Source organism: Dendropsophus ebraccatus, chromosome 12, assembly GCF_027789765.1.
Source record: "Dendropsophus ebraccatus isolate aDenEbr1 chromosome 12, aDenEbr1.pat, whole genome shotgun sequence".
Lineage (NCBI taxonomy): Eukaryota > Metazoa > Chordata > Amphibia > Anura > Hylidae > Dendropsophus > Dendropsophus ebraccatus.
Genome location: NC_091465.1, coordinates 85,458,802 through 85,486,389, shown reverse-complemented (window position 1 = coordinate 85,486,389; position 27,588 = coordinate 85,458,802). Strand labels below are relative to the sequence as shown.

At 44.0% G+C, this 27,588-nt stretch overlaps 1 protein-coding gene across 2 annotated transcripts in view; it reads left to right on the top strand.

The window, feature by feature from the left end:
* SLC2A1 (solute carrier family 2 member 1) overlaps positions 1–27,326 on the top strand; it is a 79,770-nt gene extending 52,444 nt beyond the window's left edge. Inside the window, exons 1-10 of one of the 2 annotated variants that reach the window (XM_069948776.1) lie at positions 13,414–13,633; positions 19,764–19,856; positions 22,715–22,875; positions 23,114–23,354; positions 23,435–23,597; positions 23,698–23,885; positions 24,069–24,173; positions 24,371–24,472; positions 24,586–24,789; positions 25,018–27,326. In XM_069948776.1, the coding sequence (XP_069804877.1) occupies positions 13,616–13,633; positions 19,764–19,856; positions 22,715–22,875; positions 23,114–23,354; positions 23,435–23,597; positions 23,698–23,885; positions 24,069–24,173; positions 24,371–24,472; positions 24,586–24,789; positions 25,018–25,218 (1,476 nt within the window). In that variant the 5' untranslated portion in view covers positions 13,414–13,615 and the 3' untranslated portion in view covers positions 25,219–27,326. Of the gene's footprint in view, positions 1–13,413; positions 13,634–19,763; positions 19,857–22,714; positions 22,876–23,113; positions 23,355–23,434; positions 23,598–23,697; positions 23,886–24,068; positions 24,174–24,370; positions 24,473–24,585; positions 24,790–25,017 lie in introns of those variants that run through there. The other variant, XM_069948775.1, reaches the window with a different exon arrangement.
* The last annotated feature ends 262 nt before the right edge of the window (positions 27,327–27,588 follow it).

Here is a 27,588-nt window from a genome sequence, read left to right as displayed (position 1 = left end):
GAGATCTCAGCCACTGCAGCCCGACGCCCACACTGAGAGATGAGTCCAACGCTCATAGAGAATGACGGAGCGCTGGACTCTCCCGTCATTCTCTATGAGCGTTGGACTCATCTCTCAGTGTGCGCGCCGGGCTGCAGCGGCTGAGATCTCCGTGACCCGACCATCTTCAGAAGCGGGACCCGGCGCGATGAGGTGAGTATAGGGGGGTTGGGAGCCTGTCACCCCGGCACAGGGGTCGACAGGTTCCCTTTAAGTTCAAGTTCAGAAGAGTAAGCCTCATTAAAAGGCTAGCCAAGTGAGGCTGAAGTACTGAGTCAGACTGGATATGGTTGTCAAGTTGCAAGTTTCCATGTTGAACATTTTCAAACTAAGAAAAGAAAGGATCTAAAGGAGGAGGAGGCTGCCGTGGCCTCTGCACACAGTAAGTCCCATGTAACATAACATTAATTTTACATGGTTTAAAATGTTGGCGACCAAATATTCTATTTGGCGCCTAAATTTTTCAGGTTAGGAGCCAATGGCTCCCAGGTAAATTTTTTAGTCTGGAGCCCTGCCTATGTAATTAGCTGTTCGCCAATAAAACATGTTGTGTGGGTTGTCCTGAGGAATGATAAGGGACCATATAACGTCGGTAAAAACGATCGTTCATAACAGTAATCGGTGAATGTAATAACCTCAGAATCGTTCGCAACGAATGATCATCATAGGGAATCTTTAAACAATAATCGCTATGTGTAATACGGCCTAAAGGGTATTTTTGGACCAAGTTATTTGTTGACCCTGATCCGCCATGTTGATGGATCACATTGGTAAAGTTGTAGTAGGGTTTGTTGGGTGGTCACGAGGAGCAGACTGGCACTCACTCACCCTATCACTGGACGCTAGGTGCACTAGTCACTGGATCACTCGGCCTTGTTGCAGCTCTGTCACTCGCTGATATACAGACTAATTTTGGATGACAAAGCTAAGATAAAAATATTAATAGCTAAGGAATTCGCAACCCACAAAGGAACAAGCACTCTTATCTTCAAATGGCGAGATGCGAGTTCAGAGAGGGCGGGGGAGGGGGGTCGATGGGCAAGTGACGGCACCGGGCGATGGAGCCTGAGCGGTGTATAAACACTATGAGTGACATTTACTAAGGAGTCTAATAAGAGCAACTATTCTAATGGGGATTGGTGTGTATTTTGCTCTAATATCTTATGACTGATTCATTAAAATGTAGCACTGCCATAGTAAATGCATCTAAATAAAAAGGCACAAAAAAGGCGCAACTATGAAAAAATTGCGCAGTTTTATTCAACTGGTTCTGACCAGACGTAAGCTTGCGCCTATTTATGCGACTTTTTAAAAAGTCGCAAATGATATATTGGGCGCTAATCCCGGATTATGGGAACTTTTGGATGAATACTTAAAACAGGCAGATTAAAAAAAAAGTCGCATCTAAAAATATTCACCTGTCGAATACTGGTTCATAAATAAAACTTAGACCAAAAATGGGTAAAATATGCAATTATTCACCAAAAATTTGGCGCAAACCCCTTGATAAATGTCTCCCTATGTACTTGTTGCATAAAAGATTTACTGGTTATGTGTAGCTAAAATGGAGAGATGCAACCACCTAATACAATTGCCATCATCCCTGGACAGCCAAAGTGAAGTTTTCCCATCTCTGACCTAATACGTGAGGGTCAATCACGTTAGGCTCGCCTCACACCGTGTTCGCTATACAATAAGCACCATCATACACACTGACCAGCTGTATGCGGTGCCCCTTCAGCAACTGTAAAAAAAATAACACAAACATTCTGTAGACTGATAATAAATTGCACAATAGTGAATACACTCAGGTTTATAATACCATGAGGACAAATGTTGCACCTTTTTTGCACTACTGAAGGTTCTGACCTCTGACTTTTATTAGTATGAAAATTTGCATCCTTTACTTTTCCGGTGATGTCACTGTGACCTGTGATATAGACAAAAAAAGAGAAAGTGCAACAGCAACCTGCAGGTGCAAGCTCTTTCCGTATATACTCCCCCCAGTGTACACATGATAAAAACCTGCTCTATAGATGAAACAAATCAGGATCTTAGCAAACTGTTTGGTCAGAGTGTATACCATGTCACTACTTTACAGAGTGTCCCACGTCGCCACGTTAAGGATTCCTTAGAAACATAGTCCTATTCTAGCATTCTCACACTAGCAATATCCTCTCCTGGGCTAACAATAAGCCTACAGACTGGGCAGATAGGAGCCAAATCTCTTTTTTATATATGCACCCATGCAAATAGTTTGCTAAGATCCTCATTTTTATATTTATAGAGCAGGTTTTATCGTGTACGCCGGGGGGAGTATATACGGTAGGCACTTGCTCCTTTAGGTTGCTGTTGCACTTTCCGTTTTTTTGTCTGTACTAAAACCACATGCAGCGTGCAACAGAGGCATTGGGGTGCTGTAAATTTTTGCTTTTTTACTGTGACCTGTGATGTCACTGTGACCTGTGATGTCACTATGACCTGTGATGTCACTATGACCTGTGATGTCATTCAGCTGACACCGGTGATAGCTTCCTGATTCTGTAATTTCAGAAATCCACGGAATGGACGCCAGTTCTGTCACTGCAGTATTATATGGTCTTGCATCATTCTGCTATAGCAGGAGACCTTGACACCTTACTGACTGTTTCCCGTGCATTTCATCAGCGGTATGTAGCAGGGAGGTGTGTCACATTCTCCAGGTGTGTCACGGGTCTTGTGACCGGCAGGTGTGTCGTCATAGTCTGCTCTCTTTTACTTTCCATGTAAGGAGATGGACTCTATTGTTAGTAAACACTGAGCGGTGACATAGGATTTCTATAGAATAGTTGGCCTCTTTATGAGGCAGACATGTGATGCGGCTGCAGTCAGTGTTTCTAAGGTTTCTTGGTAAATACAGGTGACAGGAAGTGCAAGAGGCCGTTCTCCCCCATTAATATTACCACATCTGAAAAGCAGGGTACCTGAGCCGCTCCTTCATCACCTATGTACAGAATGCAGTGTAGATGATAACTGATGTATGTATGTATGTATGATTAGTACCCAGTGTAGATGGTGACTGATGTATGTATGTATTATTAGTGCCCAGTGTAGATGGTGACTGATGTATGTATGTATTATTAGTGCCCAGTGTAGATGGTGACTGATGTATGTATCTATGAGTAGTGCCCAGTGTAGATTTTGGCTGATGTATGTATGATGTAGTGCCCAGTGTAGATGGTAACTGATGTATGTATGATTAGTGCCCAGTGTGCATGGTGACTGATGTATGTATGTATGATTAGTGCCCAGTGTAGATGGTAACTGATGTGTGTATGATTAGTGCCCAGTGTGCATGGTGACTGATGTATGTATGATTAGTGCCTAGTGTAGATGATGACTGATGTATGTATGATTAGTGCCCAGTGTAGATGATGACTGATGAATGTATGTATGATTAGTGCCCAGTGTAGATGGTAACTGATGTATGTATGATTAGTGCCCAGTGTGCATGGTGACTGATGTATGTATGATTAGTGCCCAGTGTAGATGATGACTGATGTATGTATGTATGATTAGTGCCCAGTGTAGATGATGACTGATGTATGTATGATTAGTGCCCAGTGTAGATGATGACTGATGTATGTATGATTAGTGCCCAGTGTAGATGATGACTGATGTATGTATGATTAGTGCCCAGTGTAGATGGTGACTGATGTGTGTATGTATGATTAGTGCCCAGTGTAGATAATGACTGATGTAAGTGTGTATGATTAGTGCCCAGTGTAGATGATGACTGATGTATGTGTGTATGATTAGTGCCCAGTGTAGATGATGACTGATGTATGTGTGTATGATTAGTGCCCAGTGTAGATGATGACTGATGTATGTGTGTATGATTAGTGCCCAGTGTAGATGATGACTGATGTATGTGTGTATGATTAGTGCCCAGTGTAGATGATGACTGATGTATGTGTGTATGATTAGTGCCCAGTGTAGATGATGACTGATGTATGTATGTATGATTAGTGCCCAGTGTAGATGATGACTGATGTATGTATGTATGATTAGTGCCCAGTGTAGATGATGACTGATGTATGTGTGTATTAGTGCCCAGTGTAGATGGTGACTGATGTATGTATGATTAGTGCCCAGTTTAGATGGTGACTGATGTATGTATGATTAGTGCCCAGTGTAGATGATGATTGATGTATGTGTGTATTAGTGCCCAGTGTAGATGGTGACTGATGTATGTATGTATGTATGTATGTATGATGTAGTGCCCAGTGTAGATGGTGACTTATGTATGTATGTATGTATGATTAGTGCCCAGTGTAGATGGTGACTGATGTATGTATGTATGATTAGACCTGTGTCTTTCTTTAGGAGTGCGATAATTCAAAGCCTCAATGACTTCTAAGGGATAACCCTAGTGGAATCCGCCCAAAGGGCTGATAAGTCAATTCTTTGGGCAGAAAGCGGTAAAACATTCCAGAGGATATTTTTTAAGTCCGGTGTTTTGTGCTGGGCTTAAAAATGTTCCTGCCTCGCCTACAGTACGCAGATCCTGAGCGCACGGAGGGAAACCTACACCAGATCTCAGCTGGCGTAGGTTTCCTTATCATTTTTCCGTGTACAAAAAGCAAAAAGACTTTTGCGAATAAATTCATTTGCATCTGCCCGTTTTACGCAAAAAAACAGAACTTTTACCGTTGATAAATCCCCCCCTCTGTGTGTAAATTCGGCCATGTACACAGAGGAAATCCCATTAAACACCATGGGACATTGCTCTGCACATATTTTACAGGCGGAATTTCAAGCGGAATATGCATAAAATTAAGCGAGGATTCAACTTCCTTTTCCTCAGTGTGAACATGGCCTAAAGGAGGAAAGTGAAGCAGCTGCACTTTCTCTCTCTTTCTGTGTCTGAATGCTGTGAGAGGGGAGAAGGGGAAGCCCTTACCACACAGCTCAGTACTAGTACATACAGAGATGCAGCAGGGACAATGCCGGAACAAGCAGGCCTGCTGCACCTTGTGCTGGATATACGATAGAAATGGGGCCTCATTTAGGATGGTGGGCACATATAGTCCTGAGGTTGAACCACGTCTCATCCCCCTCTGAGTGTGATCTGGATGGAGAGCGGCGGGCAGCATCTATAGGCAGGATTAGTGGTCACATGACGTGACTAATACAGGTGTGTATGATAATTGACACCTCATTAGCATCACATGATCAGTGGTCATCCCTATGTGTAACTATGTGTAATAGAAGCTGATGGATGTGAGATACTGACATGGTGCACGCCACTCGCTTATATCATTCATAAATCAGGGCAATTCTAGAGCACTGCTCCTCATCATCCTCAGCATACTGCACCAGATGATGGGAGTAACACATCTATATAGGAGGGTTACAGAAAGTGTAGCCACTGGAGTTGGAGACCATAGAAATAGTACATTGTGTGAGATAGGAGTATTAGGCTATGTTCAGGGAGGATGATGGGAGTGATGATACACTGTGTGTGATAGGAGATTAGAGTGTGAGCTCCTGGGGTCAGGGATGATGGGAGTGATGATACACTGTGTGTGATAGGAGATTAGAGTGTGAGCTCCTGTGGTCAGGGATGATGGGAGTGATGATACACTGTGTGTGATAGGAGATTAGAGTGTCAGCTCCTGGGGTCAGGGAGGATGATGGGAGTGATGATACACTGTGTGTGATAGGGGATTAGAGTGTGAGCTCCTGGGGTCAGGGAGGATGATGGGAGTGATGATACACTGTGTGTGATAGGAGATTAGAGTGTCAGCTCCTGGGGTCAGGGATGATGGGAGTGATGATACACTGTGTGCGATAGGAGATTAGAGTGTGAGCTCCTGGGGTCAGGGATGATGGGAGTGATGATACATTGTGTGTGATAGGAGATTAGAGTGTGAGCTCCTGGGGTCAGGGATGATGGGAGTGATGATACACTGTGTGTGATATGAGATTAGGGTGTGAGCTCCTGGGGTCAGGGAGGATGATGGGAGTGATGATACACTGTGTGTGATATGAGATTAGAGTGTGAGCTCCTGGGGTCAGGGATGATGGGAGTGATGATACATTGTGTGTGATAGGAGATTAGAGTGTGAGCTCCTGGGGTCAGGGAGGATGATGGGAGTGATGATACACTGTGTGTGATAGGAGATTAGAGTGTCAGCTCCTGGGGTCAGGGATGATGGGAGTGATAGTACACTGTGTGTGATAGGAGATTAGAGTGTGAGCTCCTGGGGTCAGGGAGGATGATGGGAGTGATGATACACTGTGTGTGATAGGAGATTAGAGTGTGAGCTCCTGGGGTCAGGGATGATGGGAGTGATGATACATTGTGTGTGATAGGAGCTTAGAGTGTGAGCTCCTGGGGTCAGGGAGGATGATGGGAGTGATGATACACTGTGTGTGATAGGAGATTAGAGTGTGAGCTCCTGGGGTCAGGGAGGATGATGGGAGTGATGATACTGTGTGTGATAGGAGATTAGAGTGTGAGCTCTGGGGTCAGGGATGGTGGGAGTGATGATACACTGTGTGTGATAGATTAGGGTGTGAGCTCCTGGGGTCAGGGAGGATGATGGGAGTGATGATACACTGTGTGTGATAGTAGATTAGAGTGTCAGCTCCTTGGGTCAGGGATGATGGGAGTGATGGTACACTGTGTGTGATAGGAGATTAGAGTGTGAGCTCCTGGGGTCAGGGATGATGGGAGTGATGATACATTGTGTGTGATAGATTAGAGTGTCAGCACCTTGGGTCAGGGATGATGGGAGTGATGATACACTGTGTGATAGGAGATTAGAGTGTGAGCTCCTGGGGTCAGGGATGATGGGAGTGATGATACATTGTGTGTGATAGGAGATTAGAGCGTGAGCTCCTGGGGTCAGGGAGGATGATGGGAGTGATGATACATTGTGTGTGTGATAGGAGATTAGAGTGTGAGCTCCTGGGGTCAGGGAGGATGATGGGAGTGATGATACTGTGTGTGATAGGAGATTAGAGTGTGAGCTCCTGGGGTCAGGGAGGATGATGGGAGTGATGATACTGTGTGTGATAGATTAGAGTGTCAGCTCCTGGGGTCAGGGATGGTGGGAGTGATGATACACTGTGTGTGATAGGAGATTAGAGTGTCAGCTCCTGGGGTCAGGGATGGTGGGAGTGATGATACACTGTGTGTGATAGTAGATTAGAGTGTCAGCTCCTTGGGTCAGGGATGATGGGAGTGATGGTACATTGTGTGTGATAGGAGATTAGAGTGTGAGCTCCTGGGGTCAGGGAGGATGATGGGAGTGATGATACATTGTGTGTGATAGGAGATTAGAGTGTGAGCTCCTGGGGTCAGGGAGGATGATGGGAGTGATGATACATTGTGTGTGATAGGAGATTAGAGTGTCAGCTCCTTGGGTCAGGGATGATGGGAGTGATGGTACACTGTGTGTGATAGGAGATTAGAGTGTCAGCTCCTGGTCAGGGATGATGGGAGTGATGATACACTGTGTGTGTGATAGGAGATTAGAGTGTCAGCTCCTGGTCAGGGATGATGGGAGTGATGCTTCGTATGGTGCGTTATAGGGCAGAACATTCATGCGCGGTTCAGGTATTCATTAGATGAGATGACAGGATGAGTCACATCCCCCGAGACATGACGTGTGGCCCTGGGCCCTCCCCCAGCAGCACAGAGCTGGTACCTGCTGCCAGTCACATACACATTCCCATCCTCCATCACTGACACTTAACCCCTGAGGTGCTGCAGGGTTACTACCTTTCCAGCTGAGTTCACACACCTGGGGGGGGGGGGGGATAGGGGATAACCCCTCGTCTCCCTGCTGGAGGCTGATGTAAGGGGAATGTTGCTGTGACATGGGACTGCTGATCATGCATATACAGCACGATGAATAGCCGCTGGCTGCACAGGGTCTGGGTCACCTTTCGCTTATTATTGATTTGCATGGCTGCTTAGTGACGGATGAAGAAACACAACATCTACATAGTCCCTAGAGATTGGCTCTACCTGCTCCTGTACATCATCAAACCGGGGGGTGGGGGGTGGGGGATTCTTGTTCCTTGAAGATTTCTACCTTAGGGCTTTCCTGGTAGCAGGTACAGCCAGGCCCAGTACACGAGACCCATAGCCCACCCTACGACACAGCAGAGCCACCACAGTGATGTACTTAGAGGTGTCCTTATATGACACGGATCTCATCGTACAACAAATACTTTCTACTGACTGTATATATAGCATACTATATCTATACTAGGTAGTTGGTGAAAGGCCCAGGGTGGATCTCCTATGCCCTGGGTCTCCACACATCCTTAACCTCCACATTGGTCATTCTAATATATGACATACTGTAATGGGGGTTACTTGGTGGTACTGCAAAAAAAAAAAAAGCTATATTTTGAGTAAAGGGATCTATCTATTTACAGAGAAGTTTACTGCAAACCAAGGATGGTGCACCCAAGGATTACATGGAGACCATTGCAGACGCCAATGCTGGATATGGTGATCTCAGCGTCCAGGGCCCCCCTTCTCTGTCAGTTTACAGAGAATTTGTCCCCTCCAGGAGGGCTCATCCTGTTCCAGCACTAGACGGAGCAGATGTCATGGGACAGATTCACGTCAGGGACAAGGGCCATGCTGCAGATGCGTCTAGTCCCACACACTTATTTTTAGAAGACTTGCAGGAAGCTGGAGAGTTATGTGTACATTCACTGTTACGTATGTATACAATCTCTGTACAAACCATAAGATAGGCCTAAGAAGTCATCAGAAATTCATCAGTCATCGAAAGCCATGGTCCTTTCACCTCCTGAAATCAACATAAAGAAAAAGGGCAGAAGCCACCTAGGTCTGGAAAATGCACCTAGCTCTGGAGAAGCCACGCAGGTCTGGAAAAGACACACAGGTTTGGAGAAGCCACACAGATCTGGAAAAGCCACCTACTGTAGGTCTGGAGAAGCCACCTAGGTCTGGAGAAGACACCCAGGTCTGGAAAAGCCACCTAGGTCTGGAGAAGACACCTAGGTCTGGAGAAGCCACCTAGGTCTGGAGAAGACACCTAGGTCTGGAGAAGCCACCTAGGTCTGGAGAAGACACCCAGGTGTGGAGAAGCCACCTAGGTCTGGAGAAAACACACAGGTCTGGAGAAGCCACCTAGGTCTGGAGAAGCCTCCCAGGTCTGGAGAAGCCAACCAGCTCTGGAGAATCCACCTACGTCTGGAGAATCCACCTAGCTCTGGAGAAGCCACCCAGGTCTGGAGAAGCCACCTAGCTCTGGAGAATTCACCTACGTCTGGAGAATCCACCTAGCTCTGGAGAAGCCACCCAGGTCTGGAGAAGCCACCCAGGTCCGGAGAAGCCACCTAGCTCTGGAGAATCCACCTAGGTCTAGAGAGAGAAGCCACTTGGAACACATCAGAAGAACATTGAGCATTGGCCAAGAAATGTAATAAATATTTGAAGATTCCTCAAACATATTTGTGGATGTTGAAGCTTCAACCAGAGTAGGCGGCCAGTAATTTTTGGGTAACTTAGGGCTCACCAAAGATCGTAATCCTCCAGTCATATATGGATAAAGATGGCCAAACCAATTGGGACATTATCGTCCATTTTTTTCCACTGTTTTCCTTCTTGCATTTGCAACTTTACCTTTCTGTCAACCATATAAGGGCTTGTTTTTTGTGGGACAAGTTGTACTTTTTAAAGACACCATTTTCAGGTTTGAAAAACTTTTTGGGGGGCAGTAAAAATGGAATAAATGCAATTGTGTGTTTTTCTTATTCCAAATTTACGTGTTCACCATACAATATGAATCACATTATAACTTTACTCTCCTGCTCAGTACGACAATAGTTATACCAAACCTTTGTTTGTTTATTACTTTGGTGTAATGAAAACACAAAATTCCAAGACTTTTGTTTTGCATTGCTCTCTTGTCAGAGCTGTTTTTGTGCTCGTCTTGTGAAGGAAACATTTTCATTTCTATTAGTATTGTTTTCAGACAGATATGAGTTTTTAACTTTTTTTCAGTTTTATTTGGATTATCAAAACAGAGAAATTCTATGGTCTATGGAGGGGTCAAGGATGGTGCGTGAGCAGGGATAGGAGAGAAACCGCCTGTGTATAGGAGACAGCACAACACAACATTCTGCAATCTTACCTCACTAAGTTCCCAGACCAGCACTGAGCAGTCTAACCTGTGAATCCAGCATTTTATGTGAGTGTCTCCAAACTGCACGGGCTGGTTCTCTCCTCTTCCTGTTCATTCATCCACTTTGGCCCCTCCATAGGTTATAAAGTACTCAAACCTGTCTTTGTTTTGCTCCTCTGTAATGTAGATGACTTTGCCTTGATAATGAACAGATAAGAACTGCTGCAAAACAGCTTTTTGAGTAGAGAATTACAGAGTTTCTTAAAATTGCTTGTACTACTGATTTCTGCAAAAATGTTTTAAATGACCGTTACACTTGTGGTTGAACGGCCTATTAAAATGGATAGCCTATTCCTATGTACCGATGTAGAAGTATTTTTGGTAACTACACCCTATAGCCTATATTCCTTACAAGCCGTCAGTGCGGACATCTGAACCTCCGGCTCCTTTTTTCTCTATAAAACCTCCTTTTCAACAGAACTCAGCTTCCTTTTTCCATCTCCAATTCCAAGACGGTTCCCTGAAATTCTTGCCTGGTTGGATCATCTTCTCCCAGCTCTGTGGGGACTTCGCAGCTACAGTCACACCTCGGTCCAGTCATAGTAGTAATGACTTACATCAACATTCTGTTTTTTCTCAGCTTGTGAGAATTGAGGACTTAATGAGGACGATATTCTTTAGAAATGGGCATAAATTTTTTATAAATTGACATTAGTGAAGGTAACAGTGACACATCAATCAATTACTAAAGAAAACTTTTTCACCACCCTTTCCATACACATGAATGTTTAGCACTGCCGAAAAGTCTATGGGAAACTATAAGGTTAACCTCCTGTCTTTACTATACATGTATTCCCTATGGGAAGCTGCTGTCAGACTGGTTTGGTGCCGACTTATCTATCTAAGAATAAAGGGGTTGGGCAGTGAAAATCCATCACACCCGACCACTATCTACACCAATATGATCTGCTGGTAGAGAATCAGGAGGTTCCATACACCGCTAGACAAGGCAGGAACGCCTCGTGTGATAACGTACAAACAAGTCAAATAAGGAGCTGATGGGGTGCTCACCTTCAAGCCCCTTGGGATTTATGTATATCACCCAAATGGGTACCAGGTCTTTAGATGCCAGGATATGGTGTTTTGGTGGAGAGTGCAGGGATGCAGGGCTGGAAGCCAACGGGATGCTCCCAGGTAGGGGCCCATAGGGATAAGGCTAGTCTAAGTATAAAAATGGTGCGTGGCTAATCCATAAATATTAGCGCTGCCCAAAAGACTCCAACAGTTAGAGGCAGAAAAAAGGTTACAAGAGGGTTAAAGTGGTTGAATGACCTTTTAAAATGGATAGCATATTTGAATGTTCCAATGTAGAAGTATTATTGGTAACTCCAGCCTACAGGCTACATTTCTTACAAGCCGTCAGTGCGGACATTCGGCTCCGGCTCCTTTTTTCTCTATAAAACCTCCTTTTCTACAGAACTTGGCTTCCATTTTTCCATCCCCAATTCCAGGCTGGTTCCCTGGAATTGCTGCTTCGCTGGATCATTTGCTCCCGACTCCGTGGTACAGTCACACCTCGGTCCAGTCATCGTAGCGATTACTTACATCACAATTCTGTTTTTCCTGAGCTTTTGGGGAGTGAGGACTTGATGGGGACGATATTCTTACGAAGTGGGCATAGATTCTTTAGAAATGGAATTAGCAAAGGTAACAGTGACACATCAATCTTTTACAAATAACATTTTTTAGTGCATTTGACTCTTTTATTTTCCATTCTCTCTCAACAATGATTAGATGGTTGCACAGAGGAAATCAAAACTCAATACATTTGTTTAACAAAGTGCCATCTACCCCACTGTACAGCTTTAATATCGATCATTCGGCCAACTGTTATCTCTCCAATCTTCCCCATCCACATGTATTCCCTATGGGGAAGCTGCTGTCAGACTGGTCTGGCCGACTTATCTCTCAAGGAATAAAGGGGTTGGGCAGTGAAAATCCATCACCCCCGACCCCAACATTTCCACCAGAATCATCTTATGGCAGAGACCCGGGAGGTTCCCATACACCGCTAGCAGCAGGTTAAGCTGACTTTAATAAAAAGTATATGGGGGCCTTTATTGTATCTGGCATTGAGCAATATTAAAGGGTCCTCACTGTGTCAGCCCGTAATATGACGCCCACTGTATCAAATGTTGGGAATATAGGGTGTACTGCTAAGAATACAGAATACAGTATGTAGTGCTAGGTATGATTTGTGCACAATTCCAGGTATATAAGGTGTAAAGTAGAATTAGCTACCACCTTTCATTCCTCACAGATTCTTTGGAAAATAAAAGGTGGAATCTGATTGGTTGTTAGAGACAATTGAGCCAATTCTGCTTTTCACCAGTTTGATTAATTTTCCCCCATCCTGTGTATTCTGTCATTATACAGTTTGTACAGTGCCGAGTATATTGTAGAATGCAGTGGGTACAGAGCCAGGTATTCAGAGTGTATGCAGTGTGTACTGTGTCAGGGCACCATAAATACAATTTCAGGTATACAATGTGTTCTGTACAAGTATACAGTGCTGGGTATAAAGTGTTGGGAGTGCTCTGCAACGTATACTCTGTATACGTATACACACTCTGTAAAGTACTATAACACAATGTATTCAGTTTCAAGTATATGGTGTGTACAGAGCTAAGTATACAGTGTTTTGTACACAATGAGCACAGTGCTGAATATACAGTGTCTACAATGTGGGATATAAAGTGTGTACAGTGTCATGTATACAGTGTGCACAGGGTCGGATATACAGGGTATATAGTGTCGGCTTCACAGTATGCACAATGCTGGGTATACAGTATGTATAGTGGTGTGTATACAGGGCTGGATATAGTGTATATAGTGTTGTGTTTACAGTGTGTTCAATGCCAAGTATACGGTGTGCACAGTGGTGTATATATTACGTGTACTGTATTGGATATACAGTGTATACTGTGCTGGCTATACAGGGTGTACAGTGCTGTGTATACAGTGCCGGATATACAGTCTGTACAATGCTGGGTATACAGTATTGTGGATGGGAGGCGTACTGTTCTCAGGCTGAAGAGGAGGGTGGGGGTTTGTCGGGGGTGTGCTGCTTATGGGCTGTGGCTTAGGACGTCAAGAGTCTGTACAGCCAATGGTGGCAGCGATGGGCATACACACCTCTCCTATAAAACTCCTGGAGCCAAGAGCAGACACAGCACCGAGAAAGACTGAAACATTATAACGAGAGAAAGAGAGAGAGAGACTGGTACACTGCAACTACAGAGAAGACTGACACACTGTAACCACAGACAGACTGATATACTGTAACCAGAGGAAGAGACTGCGCACAATCAGGATTATAACACCTCGCTGTCTGGGATATAACACGCGGGGGGACCATGGAGTCTGGGGGCAAGGTAAGAAACTGGGTCACAACCCTGTCTATGCTCCGTCACCATCTGCTTACTATGAGTGGAAGGAGGCAATTTATCATTGATAAAGGTTAAGGGGGTACACCCCTATGATGAGATCCATTCTCCTGTATGTTGGGGAGCATACATTGGATGAGGTGATGATGAGGGTAGTGATGATGGTTGGGTACTATCTAAGTAAATGGTTGGGGGGAGGGGGCTGGTGAAGTTCGGTGAAGTTAGAGGTCACTTCAATGTGAGGACTACCGTCTCCTGGTAACCTAGCTGGATGTGGTAGGGACATCATAGAGTGGAATAGTGGACACGTAATAACTGTATACCCCAGGGTCTGTCCGGTGGGGAACATCTGTGGTCATTTGACCTCTACGTTACTTACCTAAAAATTTGTTGATTGAAAACAATCAGAATTGAATGAATACATTAATGTGTCTTTGTATTAGGACCTCCCCATCTGGCCCACCAGTTACTTGGTGTCCATTACTGACACTTACTTTAAACTTTTTCCCCTTATATTGGGACATTGTCCAAAACGGTGAACTTTATACTTTACGCCACATGCGACTGCATCAGTTCTTATGGTCTCATATGATACTTCTTACGCATAATCCGCACAGTATCTGATGGAACAGAAGGATGAACTGATGCTGGGAAGGCTGGATGCCAGCTATAGTAACATCTGTGCACTGCTGGGGGGCTCATGGCTCCTACCCGGTCTCCCACTTCAGGATGAGTGTCTGCAGCAGTGGAGGATTTGGGCCTGGGATGCTCTTTGTCTTGCCTTAATGTTCTTAAGGTTTCAGGGCTGGGGGATGCATGAGGCATTCTTTTTATGGTCACCACCTATATGGGCTGTGGGGGAGGGGGTCTGCTTCATAAACCAGGACAGAAAAACTGCAGGAGGTCAGAGGTCACTGGACAGCACAGCTCTGACCTTTCCCGTTTTAGAGGAGCTCATTCCAGCCTTTGTATCTCCTGCTTACACTTGAGGTTTCCTTTCTCCTCTTCCTGGATGTTGGGTGTATGTCCATCTGAAAGGCATTTCAGATCCAGCCGTGTCCTCCATCACCCCTCCCCCGGCCCGGAAGCCCAGCAGCCTCTGTTTATACACAAGGACATTCCAGGCCTGGAGATCTGCAGCACTCTCTATGGCTGCCTCCTCTCTGTCCTCCATATTTTCTGTGGAGACATCGCATATAAATAGTTAAGCTTATTTATATAGTGCCAACATTTTCCATAGTGCTGTACAGAGAATGTCATCACTTGCATTGGTCTCAATCGCAATCTAAATTCCATGTTCTAAAATCTGAGCCTGAAAGAAATCCATGAGAAACTTGGGAGAAAACCCCATTCAGAAATTTTGATTTGTCAGATTTGAGCCCAGCACCCCCACCATGCTAACCCCTGAGCCACCATACTGCTCCTCAACCCATTACAATTATTTAATGGTAAGGACTGGGGCAGGGTGTCACGTAGGCGTGTGATGTAGGCAGGACAATGGCTGACACTGATACAGCATCAAACCTATAAAAGTCGTAACTTATTTTCTGCTATCAACCAGAGATGACAGTAGACACACCAAGGCCCATTACAGCTTTGCCCCATCACACATCTAGTCTTTGGGAAGTTCTGATATAAATTTTGAGTAGGTCAATGAAACAGACTAGGAACACTTGATGGGAATAATGCAATTGTTGCCATACTGGGACCACGATGCTGTGATGTCCGCAGCAGAATTGTACCTTTTATATTGTTGCATTTTGTGTATTTCGTTGGAGATTTGAAGACTTTTTCCCTTAATCAATCCATCATAAAAACATAGAAGATTGTCGGCAGAAAAAGACCCCTGGGTCCATCTAGTCTGCCCTTTTAGTATTTCCCTCAGTAACCTCTCACTGTGTCCTCTTGTTCTTTTGTTGTTTGTTTCTAAAAACACTTCTCTCCTGAACCTTATTAGGTTTCCATCATGTCCCCTTTCTCTTTTTTCCTCCAGACTATACAGATGCAGATCCTTAAGTCCTAGTATGTTTTATGCCTGACACTATCCACCATTTTTGTAGCAGTCTTTGGACCCGTTCTATTTTATCAATGTCCTTTTTTAGGTGAGGTCTCCAGAACTGGACACAGTATTCCAGATGTGATGTCACTAGAGCTCCATACAGCCGGATCACAATCTCCTCCTACTGGTTATACCTCTAGCTATACAGCTCAGCATCACGTCTGTCTTGATACACAGTTCTGTGCCAAGAAGGCACTAATACCCAGGCCGGACTTAATCCACCCATGTTTCTGTATTGTAGGATGTCCACACAGAATAGTGAGATGCATCTTTATATAGGGAAATCACTGTATGATGAGGATGGGTGTCACTGATAGCACACTTTCTTTTAGGTTATAAAGGCCAGGTTGTGATTGTAACTACCATAGCTGTACATGCTCCATACTGCATAGAGACCTAGAATGCCGGCTTCCTCTTGACTTCATTGTCCATGGTGTGATACATGATGCAATCGTTGCGGCCAGTGACACTGCCAGCACCACGTGTTCATAGAGCCGGTGGCATCAGTTCCATGTTCCGGCTAGTGCTAGTGTTGCTCGGCATCTACTTCCGGAGGCCTTGAGTTGAGGCCAGGGTGGAGGAGACGCAGAATGACGACAGGCAGCAGCTTAGTAGGACAAAGGTGAATCATATACATTTACTGAATAGGAGTGTCCTAAGAGAGCGGCGTCTATTGGTGGAGAGGGACGAGCCTTCCAGAAATGGGTCTGGGCTTCTCAGGAAATGATGCAGCTCTCTGTAAGACTGGAGTTTTCTGTGTGGCTGCGTAGCACATGATTGTGCTGTGTATCCTGTTACAGGAGCACGTACATATCTGCTTAGTATCATGTGTGCTGTATACATAAGACTGACAGGGATGTAGTTTATACATTCGACTGACAGAGATGTCGTTTATATATGTTATCTGTCTACACATTTAGGAGATGTAAATCAGCTTATAAAATACTGGGTTACATAAATACCATTTTACTGACTGTACACAATGGATGATTGTCATGTGACAAGACAGAACTGGAAAATCCAGCTCGACAATCCATTCTTAAGTGCAATGAGATGCAGTGAAAACATCCATACACACTGTAGGTAGGACCGCGCCCAGCTCACAAGACGCCATTGTCCCATCCTCATCGCCTTAGGTTTCCTGATTCTTAGGGTTTGGTCCAGGACATGGTCATGTGACACTACACTCTTCTCCACTGTCTGCAGTATTGCAATGATTATTCTGGATCTGATCTATACACGTTCTGTTGAAGTCTGCAATCTTTCTGAATGACACTGGGTCAGAAGGATTGGAGGTTTTGTAAGAAATACAATATCACAGCTCTTCAAGTGACATCACAGCCCTTCAAGTGTTGCAGGCCTCTCCTCTGACCAGTAGTTTAGTGGTTTGGGTTACTAGTTATTGGGTGACCTGTACAATGATGGTCAGTGTTGGTTTCTACAATTCAAAGGGACTTAGGGCCCTATAACACAGGACGATTGTCATTCAAAATGTTTTAACATTGACTTGTAAATGCAGGCAGTGATCAGACGACCAACGAGAAATCGTTCACTGCTCGTTTGGTGCTGACACCAAAATCATCGTTAATCGTTCGCTGCATTCCAGGTTTGTTCACTAATGATTTCGTGTAATTCCACATCATTCCATCTTAGTAAAAATCCTAACTAACGGCTATCTTTCTGTGTAATATAGTGAACGATTTCAGGTTAATGATAAGCTATCTTCTTTGCTATTCTTTATCGTTGAAAATCGCTTGGTCTTGATTTTGGACCCTTTTTCCCACATACATCTTTGTGCAGTAATCTCTAAACTTATAGACAATACAGTAACATTATCCATTATAGATGCAGTTTAATGGAGCAGAGCAAAACAGGAACCAAGAATGAAGGGATAATATCAACCATAACTAACTAAAATTTCCAGGGTTTCATCCTAGACATAGTCCTTTAAAGGCCTCCTCTCGTATTTCCTGGTGCTTTGTTGCCTTTCTTGTCTGGGTGGTTTGTGGCATTGCGCCGGGATTTACTGAGATAGTGACAACGAGGAAATATACATACGTCACCGGACAGGCTCCAGGGACTGCTTACCACCATGGCCTCTTTAGAGGCCTGCCTTCCAGTGTCACCTGTAAGGAGTGATGGAAGATGTCACATAGATTGTGGTTGTGTGACACTACAGCAAGAAGCACAGTAGCATTGGAGTCTTCTCAGTTGTTTTTACCCTTGACTGGTGGATATACGCACATACGCTCCTTTATTACTTCTGTAACATTTCCAGCAGAATAAGTCTTCAAAGTTAATCACTTATTAGAAGAAAATGTCGGTATAAAGAAGGGTGTGACAGAGACAGAGGCTGACCGGTGTAGATAGCACCAGATGTCACATTCTATATTGGAGTTATATTCCTAATGGTCTGAGATTTCTGGAAGTTTTGTCCACTGGCATAGGGGATTCTATGTGTCCTTTACAAATGTGGGGGCTGCCCTGCTACATCCAGAGTATGTGACATCATCAACCTTGTTCTGTGACCCTCGTGATGCCATCCCAGGAATTAGTATCTAGGATTGTTATCCATTCACCCCCTTGGGCCACGCATTCCATCCTGTAAACTCTGTGTATGGTTTCATAGAAGTCATAGAATTGTTCCTCCAAGGTTCACTTATTTACAGGCCCTTCAATTCCATATATTTAATCTGAAAGATGATTTCTTTTTCTTAAACTGTGGTTTCCTCCAGCTAGTTACTTCTCATTGGAGGTAACTGAGAGGACCTCTATTCTTAGAGAACATATTGGAACATTTCCTACATAGTATATGAGCATATGCTCTAGAGTTGGGCAGAAGAAGTAGTATGTGCATAAATGTGTCACCCAGCATCAGAGATGACTTTGAAGGTTTTCGAGTCTGATGATGATATTTTTGTGTGATTGTACACCCTTCTTACACCCCTTAGCTTCTCAGCTCAGCTCTATGCTCCAGCCAGGTTTTAGGACTTTGAGTTGCTCTCCTCCCCTTGTCCTTGCCGTTGGTCCCCCAGGAAGGTATTTAAGCTGCTTAGCAAACACTAGGACCTTTCTCAGCTGAGGTGCGTTTTTTATTTTTTTATTTTTTTTAAAGAATTGATTCATTGAGGAAGACCGTAAACAGGCTTCACCTTCTGGGCACGTCAGACCCTAAACAAACCGCCGATTGTACAGACAGGAGCCACAGCTGCCAGGCAGGCTCTGGACAAGCAGATTTCCCCATGCTTTAGATGCCTTTTTTGCCTTTGCAGTGATTGAAGGTAGTCCCACCACTACATCACAACGGCATCTCTGGGCAATATGCACAGAATTCAGACTTCTACTTCTGTTTCGGAAGAGAGGGTCACCATTTGCATATGCCGGTTTCATTTTTAAGAATTCCACTTTGTAGCCACCCTGTCTTAAATTATTCTTTATGGGATAATTTACAGTATTATTTGTGCAATTTGCAGGACTATAGAAAAAAAACATTTTAACTCAGGAAATATTCCCTACTTATTTTATTAAAACCACCTCCAAAAGCCAATCATCATGGAAATCCCATATACAACAGATGGTATTAGTAATGGTATCCTATATACAGGTCACATCAGCAATGAGCTCCTATATACAGGAGGTGACAACAGCAATGAGCTCCCAAATATGCTTAGGTACAACACAGAGGTAATACGGCAATCCTATGTAGAACACAGAAGTAACACAGCAATTCTACATATTATAAGGAAGTTAATACACCAATTTTCTGTACTATACAGAGGTAAAACACCAATTCTTTATACTAAACAGAAGTAAAACAAAAATCCTATGTATTTTACAGTGGCAATATAGCAATTCTGTGTACAATATAGAGGTAAAACAGCAATTCGAATTATTGTAAAGAAGTAATACTCCAGTTCTATGTACTGTAATACAAGAGTTCAGTTACCAGCCTCACATAGTATATACAAGTTGCTATTATAGAGATGTGAGGTGTTATTTGTTGGGCCTGCTTTAGCCCTTTGTACTCATTGTTATATATTTCTTTTGTGTTTTCTGCAGATGACGTTGCGGTTGATGGTTGCTGTGAGCGTTGCTGTCCTCGGATCTTTGCAGTTTGGGTACAACACTGGAGTAATTAATGCACCACAGAAGGTAAGGGACTTGGGGTGACTGAACCGCGCTGTACCTCCACATACTGATACCCCACCCAGACCCTGCAGTCCCACCAGTGCTTCTTATAATAATACGATATGGAATCTGGCTGTACAGTCACTGCATACGTGGCTGTGCCCGTCCCACAGGGGAGCATATGGGCTATTGGGAGTCCTCTGAGGTTATCTAGGGCGAGCTATTCCAGCCTATAGACAAGCACCTCAGGAGAGGCGGATGTAAGACATAAACAAGACTCCAAGACACGCAGGCAAGTCAGGCCTAAAATAGTACATCTCATTAAGAAGATTACCTGCTCACGGGCCGACATCTCATCCTGTTAACCACATTCCTGCTGGGACGTCAGCGACCAACCCAAGAATATGGGGACACAGTCATGGAAAAGGAATGAGCTCTTCTTTCGCGTTATATACCATATTTATATAACATATATTATACAGCATATAGAATTATAATATATAAGTATATCATAATATATATATATATATATTATTTATTACATCACACATCATATTCCTGTAGATCCTCAAAGCCCTGGGATAGGATGTTCGGAGGTGAGAGGGAGGGGGCCCTGACATTATGTGTAATTGAAAACTGCATCTCTCGGTTGCACAAGAGGCCGCCTCACCACATATGTAGGGGTCAGGCAAACTCGCTCCTGCAGGGTAAAGCTGGAGGAAAAACTTTCCAAATGCCAACTGCAGGCTACTTATAACTCCAAGGTCATCTCCAAAACCAAATCAGTTTTTTTTTTGAACATTCACAATTATCTTAGGCCTCCCTGAACCTCTAATAATAAAGCAGTTGTGCCCTCAGTACAGCCTGCCATCCTTTGTGCACTGAGCTTTGCATATGTAAGCCATAAAACTAGAAGTAAGAGTTGGCGGTATCAATGTCATTGTTATGGCTTTGCCCATAGCGTGACACTGGGCAGACTAGACTGGGGTGGATAAGGATAGTTCTGGCTAGCTGGGAACCAGCCACACCTCACCGTTGTAGTACATTGTCTGCCGAGTGTGGACTCTTATCCTGTAAATAAACACCTGGGCCCCGTGTGGGCCTCAGGGCTACAGCTCCGGCTGGCTCTTAGGTAACTTTGCATAGTTTCCTGGCATTCCAGCTCAGGTCCCAGCCTGCTGTTAACTCTTTCCATATAATTGAGCCTCCCTCATCCACTGAGAAGGGCTGCAGAGGTCAGTCACGCCTATCAGCTCTTCTCTGTTATGTAAGGATGGCACTGCGGCCCACACAATGTCCGTCTATACACATGACACTAGCAAGACTGAAGTGTCTGGTCTGTGCCGGCCGCCTCCTTGTGTGCCAGGAGCTGGCGCAGACACAGGCTGCTGAGTCATTGTGATCTGCATCTCCGGAATTAACCCCTTCCTCCTTACTGACATGCTAGATATTCCTTTAAGCTTGTTTTCAACTGTGTTATTATATTTTACTTGCGTGCCTTCCTATGGATTTAGTAGTTGGCATCCAGGTTAACCCATCATCAGTGTTATGCCTAAAGGTTATGCCTAAATACCTTCTGCCACTACGTGTCATTGATGTACAGGGTGACATTTAGCGGGTATTTTGGGCACTGGGGGGGGGGCTGGTGACATTGTGGCTCTTACATTTAAGCCTGCCGTGGCAGCCAATCGCCTGCCCGCTGCCCTACACACCCTCCTAACTCAGCATTGTGTACAGAAGAGGAATTTGTGCCTGACAGCATGCACCCGCTCACCCCAGCGCCGGGCAGATCAGGTGACAATTGCTTGGCTCGCCTACGTTTACATCAGCTGAGTAAACTGAGTAATAAGATCTGAGCATAAACCCAGGAGGCAGGGCATGGAACAAGGTGCCACAGAGACATCTGCTGGATTAACCAGGTGTCTACGTGACTGCACAATTGAGAACATGGAAAAGTGGCCCACAGATGTATTAAATATTAAAGTATCAGGGCCAGGGCTCTCGGCTGCAAAGTACTAAAGTACAGCGCACTACCACCTGTGTATATACATATACATTAGTAGTGGTGCTGGAGGGAGGGGGAGTACTTGGCAAGGTGAAGGGCTAACAGTGACCACATTGGAGAAAAATGTTGCAGAAAAGTAGTGGGAGACATGTACTCAACTTATAGTCCAATGTAAACAAAGGTTTGGTAGTTACAGTATAAACACAGTTCACCAGATCATTGAATATAGTATGAGTGTACTTCACAGGCTTGGCAGTTATCATATATACACAGTTCGCCAACTTGATGGTTACATTATATACACAGTTTACCAGCTTAGTGATCACAGTATATACACGGTTTAAAAGCTTGGCATTACAGCATATACACATCTTACCAATATGGCATTTGCAAAATATGCATAGCCCAAGCTTGGCAGTTACAGTATATATACACAGTACCTGGCTGTGCTACTCTGGTAGTCCAGTCTTCGCTAAAATTGTGGCCCTTTGTTGTCAGTCAAGCTCCTAATTCTGGGTTACACAGTGCCCCTTCCATGATCCTTGCCCAAGCAGTCTGTATTTTAGTTTTCTGTCATCTATCACAATCTTCACAAGTTTTTCTCCATGTTGGTACCTACTGTCTTTTGGCAGGCTATGACTGGTCACACATGAGGTCTACAGCACAGGGGCTGCAATATTAGATTTACCTTACAATCCATGTGGTTCTCGCCACAAGTTGACTATTTCCTGTTAGCATGTCTTGTATAACATTGCTGCAAAAGAGCCGCAACACATGGTGACACAACACATAGCCAACCATGCAATCTGTACAAAGTACAATAAACAGAGAGATGTCTATTTCCTGTTATAATCCTCACAATTTTGATCTGTTTTAGGTGATTGAGAAGTTTTACAATGAGACATGGATGTCACGGTATGGGGAGGAGATCACAGACGCCAGCCTCACCACCCTGTGGTCCTTGTCAGTGGCCATCTTCTCAGTCGGAGGCATGATTGGCTCCTTTTCCGTGGGTCTCTTTGTGAACAGATTTGGCAGGTTAGTCCTTACCTTCGCCATTTCGTCAGATCTACACAGATGTAGTATAACGCTCATCATCTCCAGGTTACTACATAAGCCCCTCTCATAGATGGAGATGAATGTGATGGGCTAGCATTCGATACCAAACCCTCAGACCATAATAAAGAAATGAATCCAAGAAGTTTGGCTGAGTCTTCATGACTGTTTATGCATCCTCCGGGCATGACTGAATCTTTTTTCTTGTTCTTCTCTGTAGGCGTAATTCCATGTTGATGGCTAATATTCTGGCATTTGTGGCTGCCATTTTTATGGGCTTTTCCAAGATGGCATATTCTTTTGAGATGCTGATTATTGGCCGGTTTATCATTGGTCTCTACTGTGGTCTTACTACTGGATTTGTGCCTATGTATGTTGGAGAAGTGGCCCCCACATCTCTTCGAGGGGCTCTGGGAACACTGCACCAGTTGGGTGTTGTGGTTGGAATCCTCATAGCCCAGGTAGGTACCAGCTGTGCTGCTTGATGTATGTAATTTTTGCTCCATACAAAAGGATTTAACATCTCCAATTCTCTGTGCAGATATTCGGCTTGGAACCAATCATGGGTAATGACAGTTTATGGCCACTTCTTCTCGGATGCATCTTTGTACCTGCCCTCATCCAGTGTGCAGCACTGCCCTTCTGTCCTGAGAGTCCTCGGTTTTTGCTTATTAACCGTAATGAGGAAGACAAAGCAAAAAGTGGTGAGTACCTAAGAGTATATGATCTCCGTGTGTATGTCAACCTATAACTTCATGGTCCTCATGATTTAGACTTTAATGCATCTCATTTCATTGTCCACAGTCCTGAAGAAGCTTCGCGGCACCACAGATGTGACCACTGACCTGCAGGAGATGAAGGAAGAGAGTCGACAGATGATGAGGGAGAAGAAAGTCACCATACTAGAGCTGTTCCGTTCTCCTCTATATCGCCAGCCAATCTTCATTGCTATTGTCCTACAGCTGTCGCAGCAACTCTCTGGTATTAATGCGGTAAGTCTCATAGAGATGTGGTGACCTAAGACATCAGATTCTTTACCAGGCAAGAAATAATAATATAAAAGAAAAGAGCTATGTCTTAAATAGCCCTTACTCTGCCCTCTCTGGAATTTCACCTGTTGCAGAAAAAGCCTTACCTCGAGCACAGCAATAAACACCACCTATTCCTCCTTTTAGGTCTTCTATTATTCGACTATGATATTCGAGAAGGCCCAGGTTGAGCAACCAATCTACGCTACCATTGGGGCTGGAATTGTGAACACAGCATTTACTGTTGTTTCGGTGAGTACAATACTCAGCTCAGTGCCAAAAAGCTTTATGTGCCTGTGTATGGCATATCCTCCACTGTCTTCCTATGTTTATTCTAAAAATGTTCTGATCTAGATCTACTTGAGATTCAAAGTGCTTGAAGTTAACAAATCACTGAAATGGGAAGTTTTTTAAGGGTCTATCTCACAAGTTCTGTTCTTGATTTGCAGCTGTTTGTGGTTGAGCGAGCTGGACGACGTACTCTCCATCTTATTGGACTGGGTGGCATGGCAGCATGTGCTATATTGATGACAATCGCTCTTGCGTTACTGGTAGGTGACAGCTGATAATAGAATGAAACACTTGAGCCCATCTAGAGGTGTATACATAACTGATATGTGTACAAGATCCCTCAAGTACAAATGATTGTCTTTGCCACCAACAGGACAGCGTGAATGGGATGTCCTACCTGAGCATTGTCGCCATTTTTGGCTTTGTGGCTTTCTTTGAAATTGGACCAGGACCAATCCCATGGTTCATTGTTGCTGAGCTCTTCAGTCAAGGTCCTCGCCCTGCAGCTATTGCAGTTGCTGGCCTTTCCAACTGGACCTCCAACTTTATTGTGGGAATGGGCTTCCAGTATGTAGAGGTGAGTAGTGCTTTTTTTCATAGCATTCCTTCCCCCTAAAGTGAATGCTTAACTCCTCCCCTTCCTGCACACTAACCTCTGCACATCATAAAGCACACCTACTACTTTCTCTCATAAACATCTATACATGATTAATCCATATTAATGTACCAGTATCTGCTTTTAGTTAGTAAAGAAAAATTGTGGTCAACTCCTTGCCTTTAACGTTGTGTTTTGTTTCTTTTGCAGAAACTCTGCGGTGCCTACGTCTTTGTTATCTTCACAGTCCTTCTCATCATCTTCTTCATCTTTACATTCTTCAAAGTGCCTGAGACAAAAGGTCGCACCTTCGATGAGATTGCATCTGACTTCAGGCAGGGCACAGAAAGCAATGCTGACAAACACACCTCTCCGGAAGAATTTACCAGCCTAGGAGACTCCCAAGTGTAACCTCCAATACCTACCTCCTGTCACTTCCCTCTCCTTCACTGAACGGTTCCAGAGGGGCTGCGAGTTAGGATGGGGAGGGAGGGACACAGTCGCACAGTCTAGTTTTTGTTGGGCATAATAATAACAATGCTTCTTCCTGACCACCTCAGGGGGGCACTGCTAGGCAGAAAACCATTTCCAAACCAACGCCGCTCGCTGCATTTCAAACCTTCTTGAAAAACCACAGGGTAGCTGTTCACACTTTAGCGTTTATGAGCAAGTTTCTTGCCTGTATGTGGAGAGATGAAGAATGAAAGCTCTTTTATAAAATATAAATATATATATATATGATTTTCTTTTTATAACAAATTATTTTATAAGTAGTGTGAGCTTTCAGACCTAGAACGCTAAGCGGGGAGCGACGTTTTCATTGGCCCATTACAGACTCTTGTTTACGTACTGTAGTTTTTTTATTTTATTTTTATCTCTTCTGTGACTGTAGAGGGAAAGAGAAGAAGCAAGGCTGCAAAGAATCCCAACTACAATATGGCAGCATTACTGGCTGTGGAGATGAGTAGATGGTCCCGGTAGTGCAGACATGTGGGGGCGAGTTTAGGATATGAGGTTCTTGATGCTCGTGCCTTCTGCTGATGGATGCCACTGTCTTCCCACATAATGTGTCTGCCCTTCTTGCCTTTTGCCCTCTCCAGAGCCTGTACTGGCTGCCAATTTCCCCTTCTGCTGAATCCTGTTTCCCAGAAGACACCTCTGTGCAAATTCACATGGTACAGGTTGTAGAACCCCATTGCCATTCCAGTTGTGTTGAAAGCTTGCTCAGACATTTAGGTACAATGAATTGAGCTATTCCCGATAGATGTGTGGAGCAGAAGGAACAGTGGTCCTAGAAGTTGAAGCTGGAACAGGCCCTCTATGAACTGCACTGATGATTTTTCCTCACACTGCTGGGCGGTGGGGTGAGGTTACCCGGCACTGAGACAGACAGCAAGGGGCGAGCTGCGGGGTGATGACAGCAGCACTGATGACGTTACACAGCTGTGGCCCCGCAGTGGGTGTTCCATGCCTCCAGCCTAACACTGACCATGGACTCCTCCATCCCCAGCCAAAATCACGATTTACGCTGGGCAGGTAGAAAATCGCCTTAAATGTATGCTTGTAGAAGATGCAGCCTTTTGTTTTGTGTACCTTCGGGCTCATTCCCCCGTCTACCCACAGAGACACATTTCTTTGTATAGTTTTACAGATATTTATATATATATATATATTTATAGGTATATATATAAATAGATATTTTTGTTGGATGGTGTTACTCTCCGGGTCATTGTACTTCGGATGCTGTTCTGTAAATATGTATCGTAGTTACACAGTGGGTTTTGCACAGTAGCTTATGACAAATATAGGTCAACTTTTTCAGCTGCAACTTTAGTGTAACGCTTATTGTCTAGAAAACTTTGATTTTATTTTTTTATTTTCACCCTTGACTTTGTTCTGTGTACTGAATATGGATTTGACCTGTTTCACCTGAATTATTGATGTGTAACATTAACATATTAATGGTTATAAATGTCTTTCCTTATGTCCTGATATGTATGTAGAGTGCTTTACAGTGAAAAGATGTAATAAAGATGGCAGTCTGTGTTGTTGTGAAGCCCATGGTTACTTGGGACGGTCACTGGCAGATGAATTTATATTATATATATATATATATATACATTTATATAGGGATATGAAACCTTTAACCTTGAGTGGTGCCAGTTTTTCAGATTGTGATATCGGTTCTTGTTACTGACTTCTTGTGTGTCTGCACAGAATCACTTTGCCAGCAGCGTACTGTATTACTCCAGTATTCGTGCGGCTGCACATGCTGTACCGCACGGGAATGTTACACACCTTATGATTTTGGAACAGTAAAAGATGACACGTCTGTTCCGAGAAGCCGACAACAAGCTATTTATAAAGGACTAATATTGACGTGTTTGTGTATCAACGTCTCTTGTCACAGGGTATCGCTCACTACTCATGTCTGTTTTATTGCATTTATGGTTAGTTTTTTTTTTTTTATTTATTTGCGTTTGTAACACGAACATCTTCAAATAAAAGTGAGAAATTGTGAATTTCCTGTGCGTTCTGAGCAGTTTTTGGGGAGTGTGAACTGTACGAATTTGAAGTCCTAGATGAATTGGAGAAAAAAAAAGACGTAAAGAATATTTCTGTCATTTAATGGACACAGAAGAAACTAGCTATGTCCTAAATAAATCCATGAAAGGTGACTTCAACACTTTGGGTGGGTGCACATGCTTCTTGTCCTGGGCTTACTCCAGCACAGGGTGGCACGCAGGGTGTGAAGCTCTCGGTCTCTGAGTGGTTAATCAA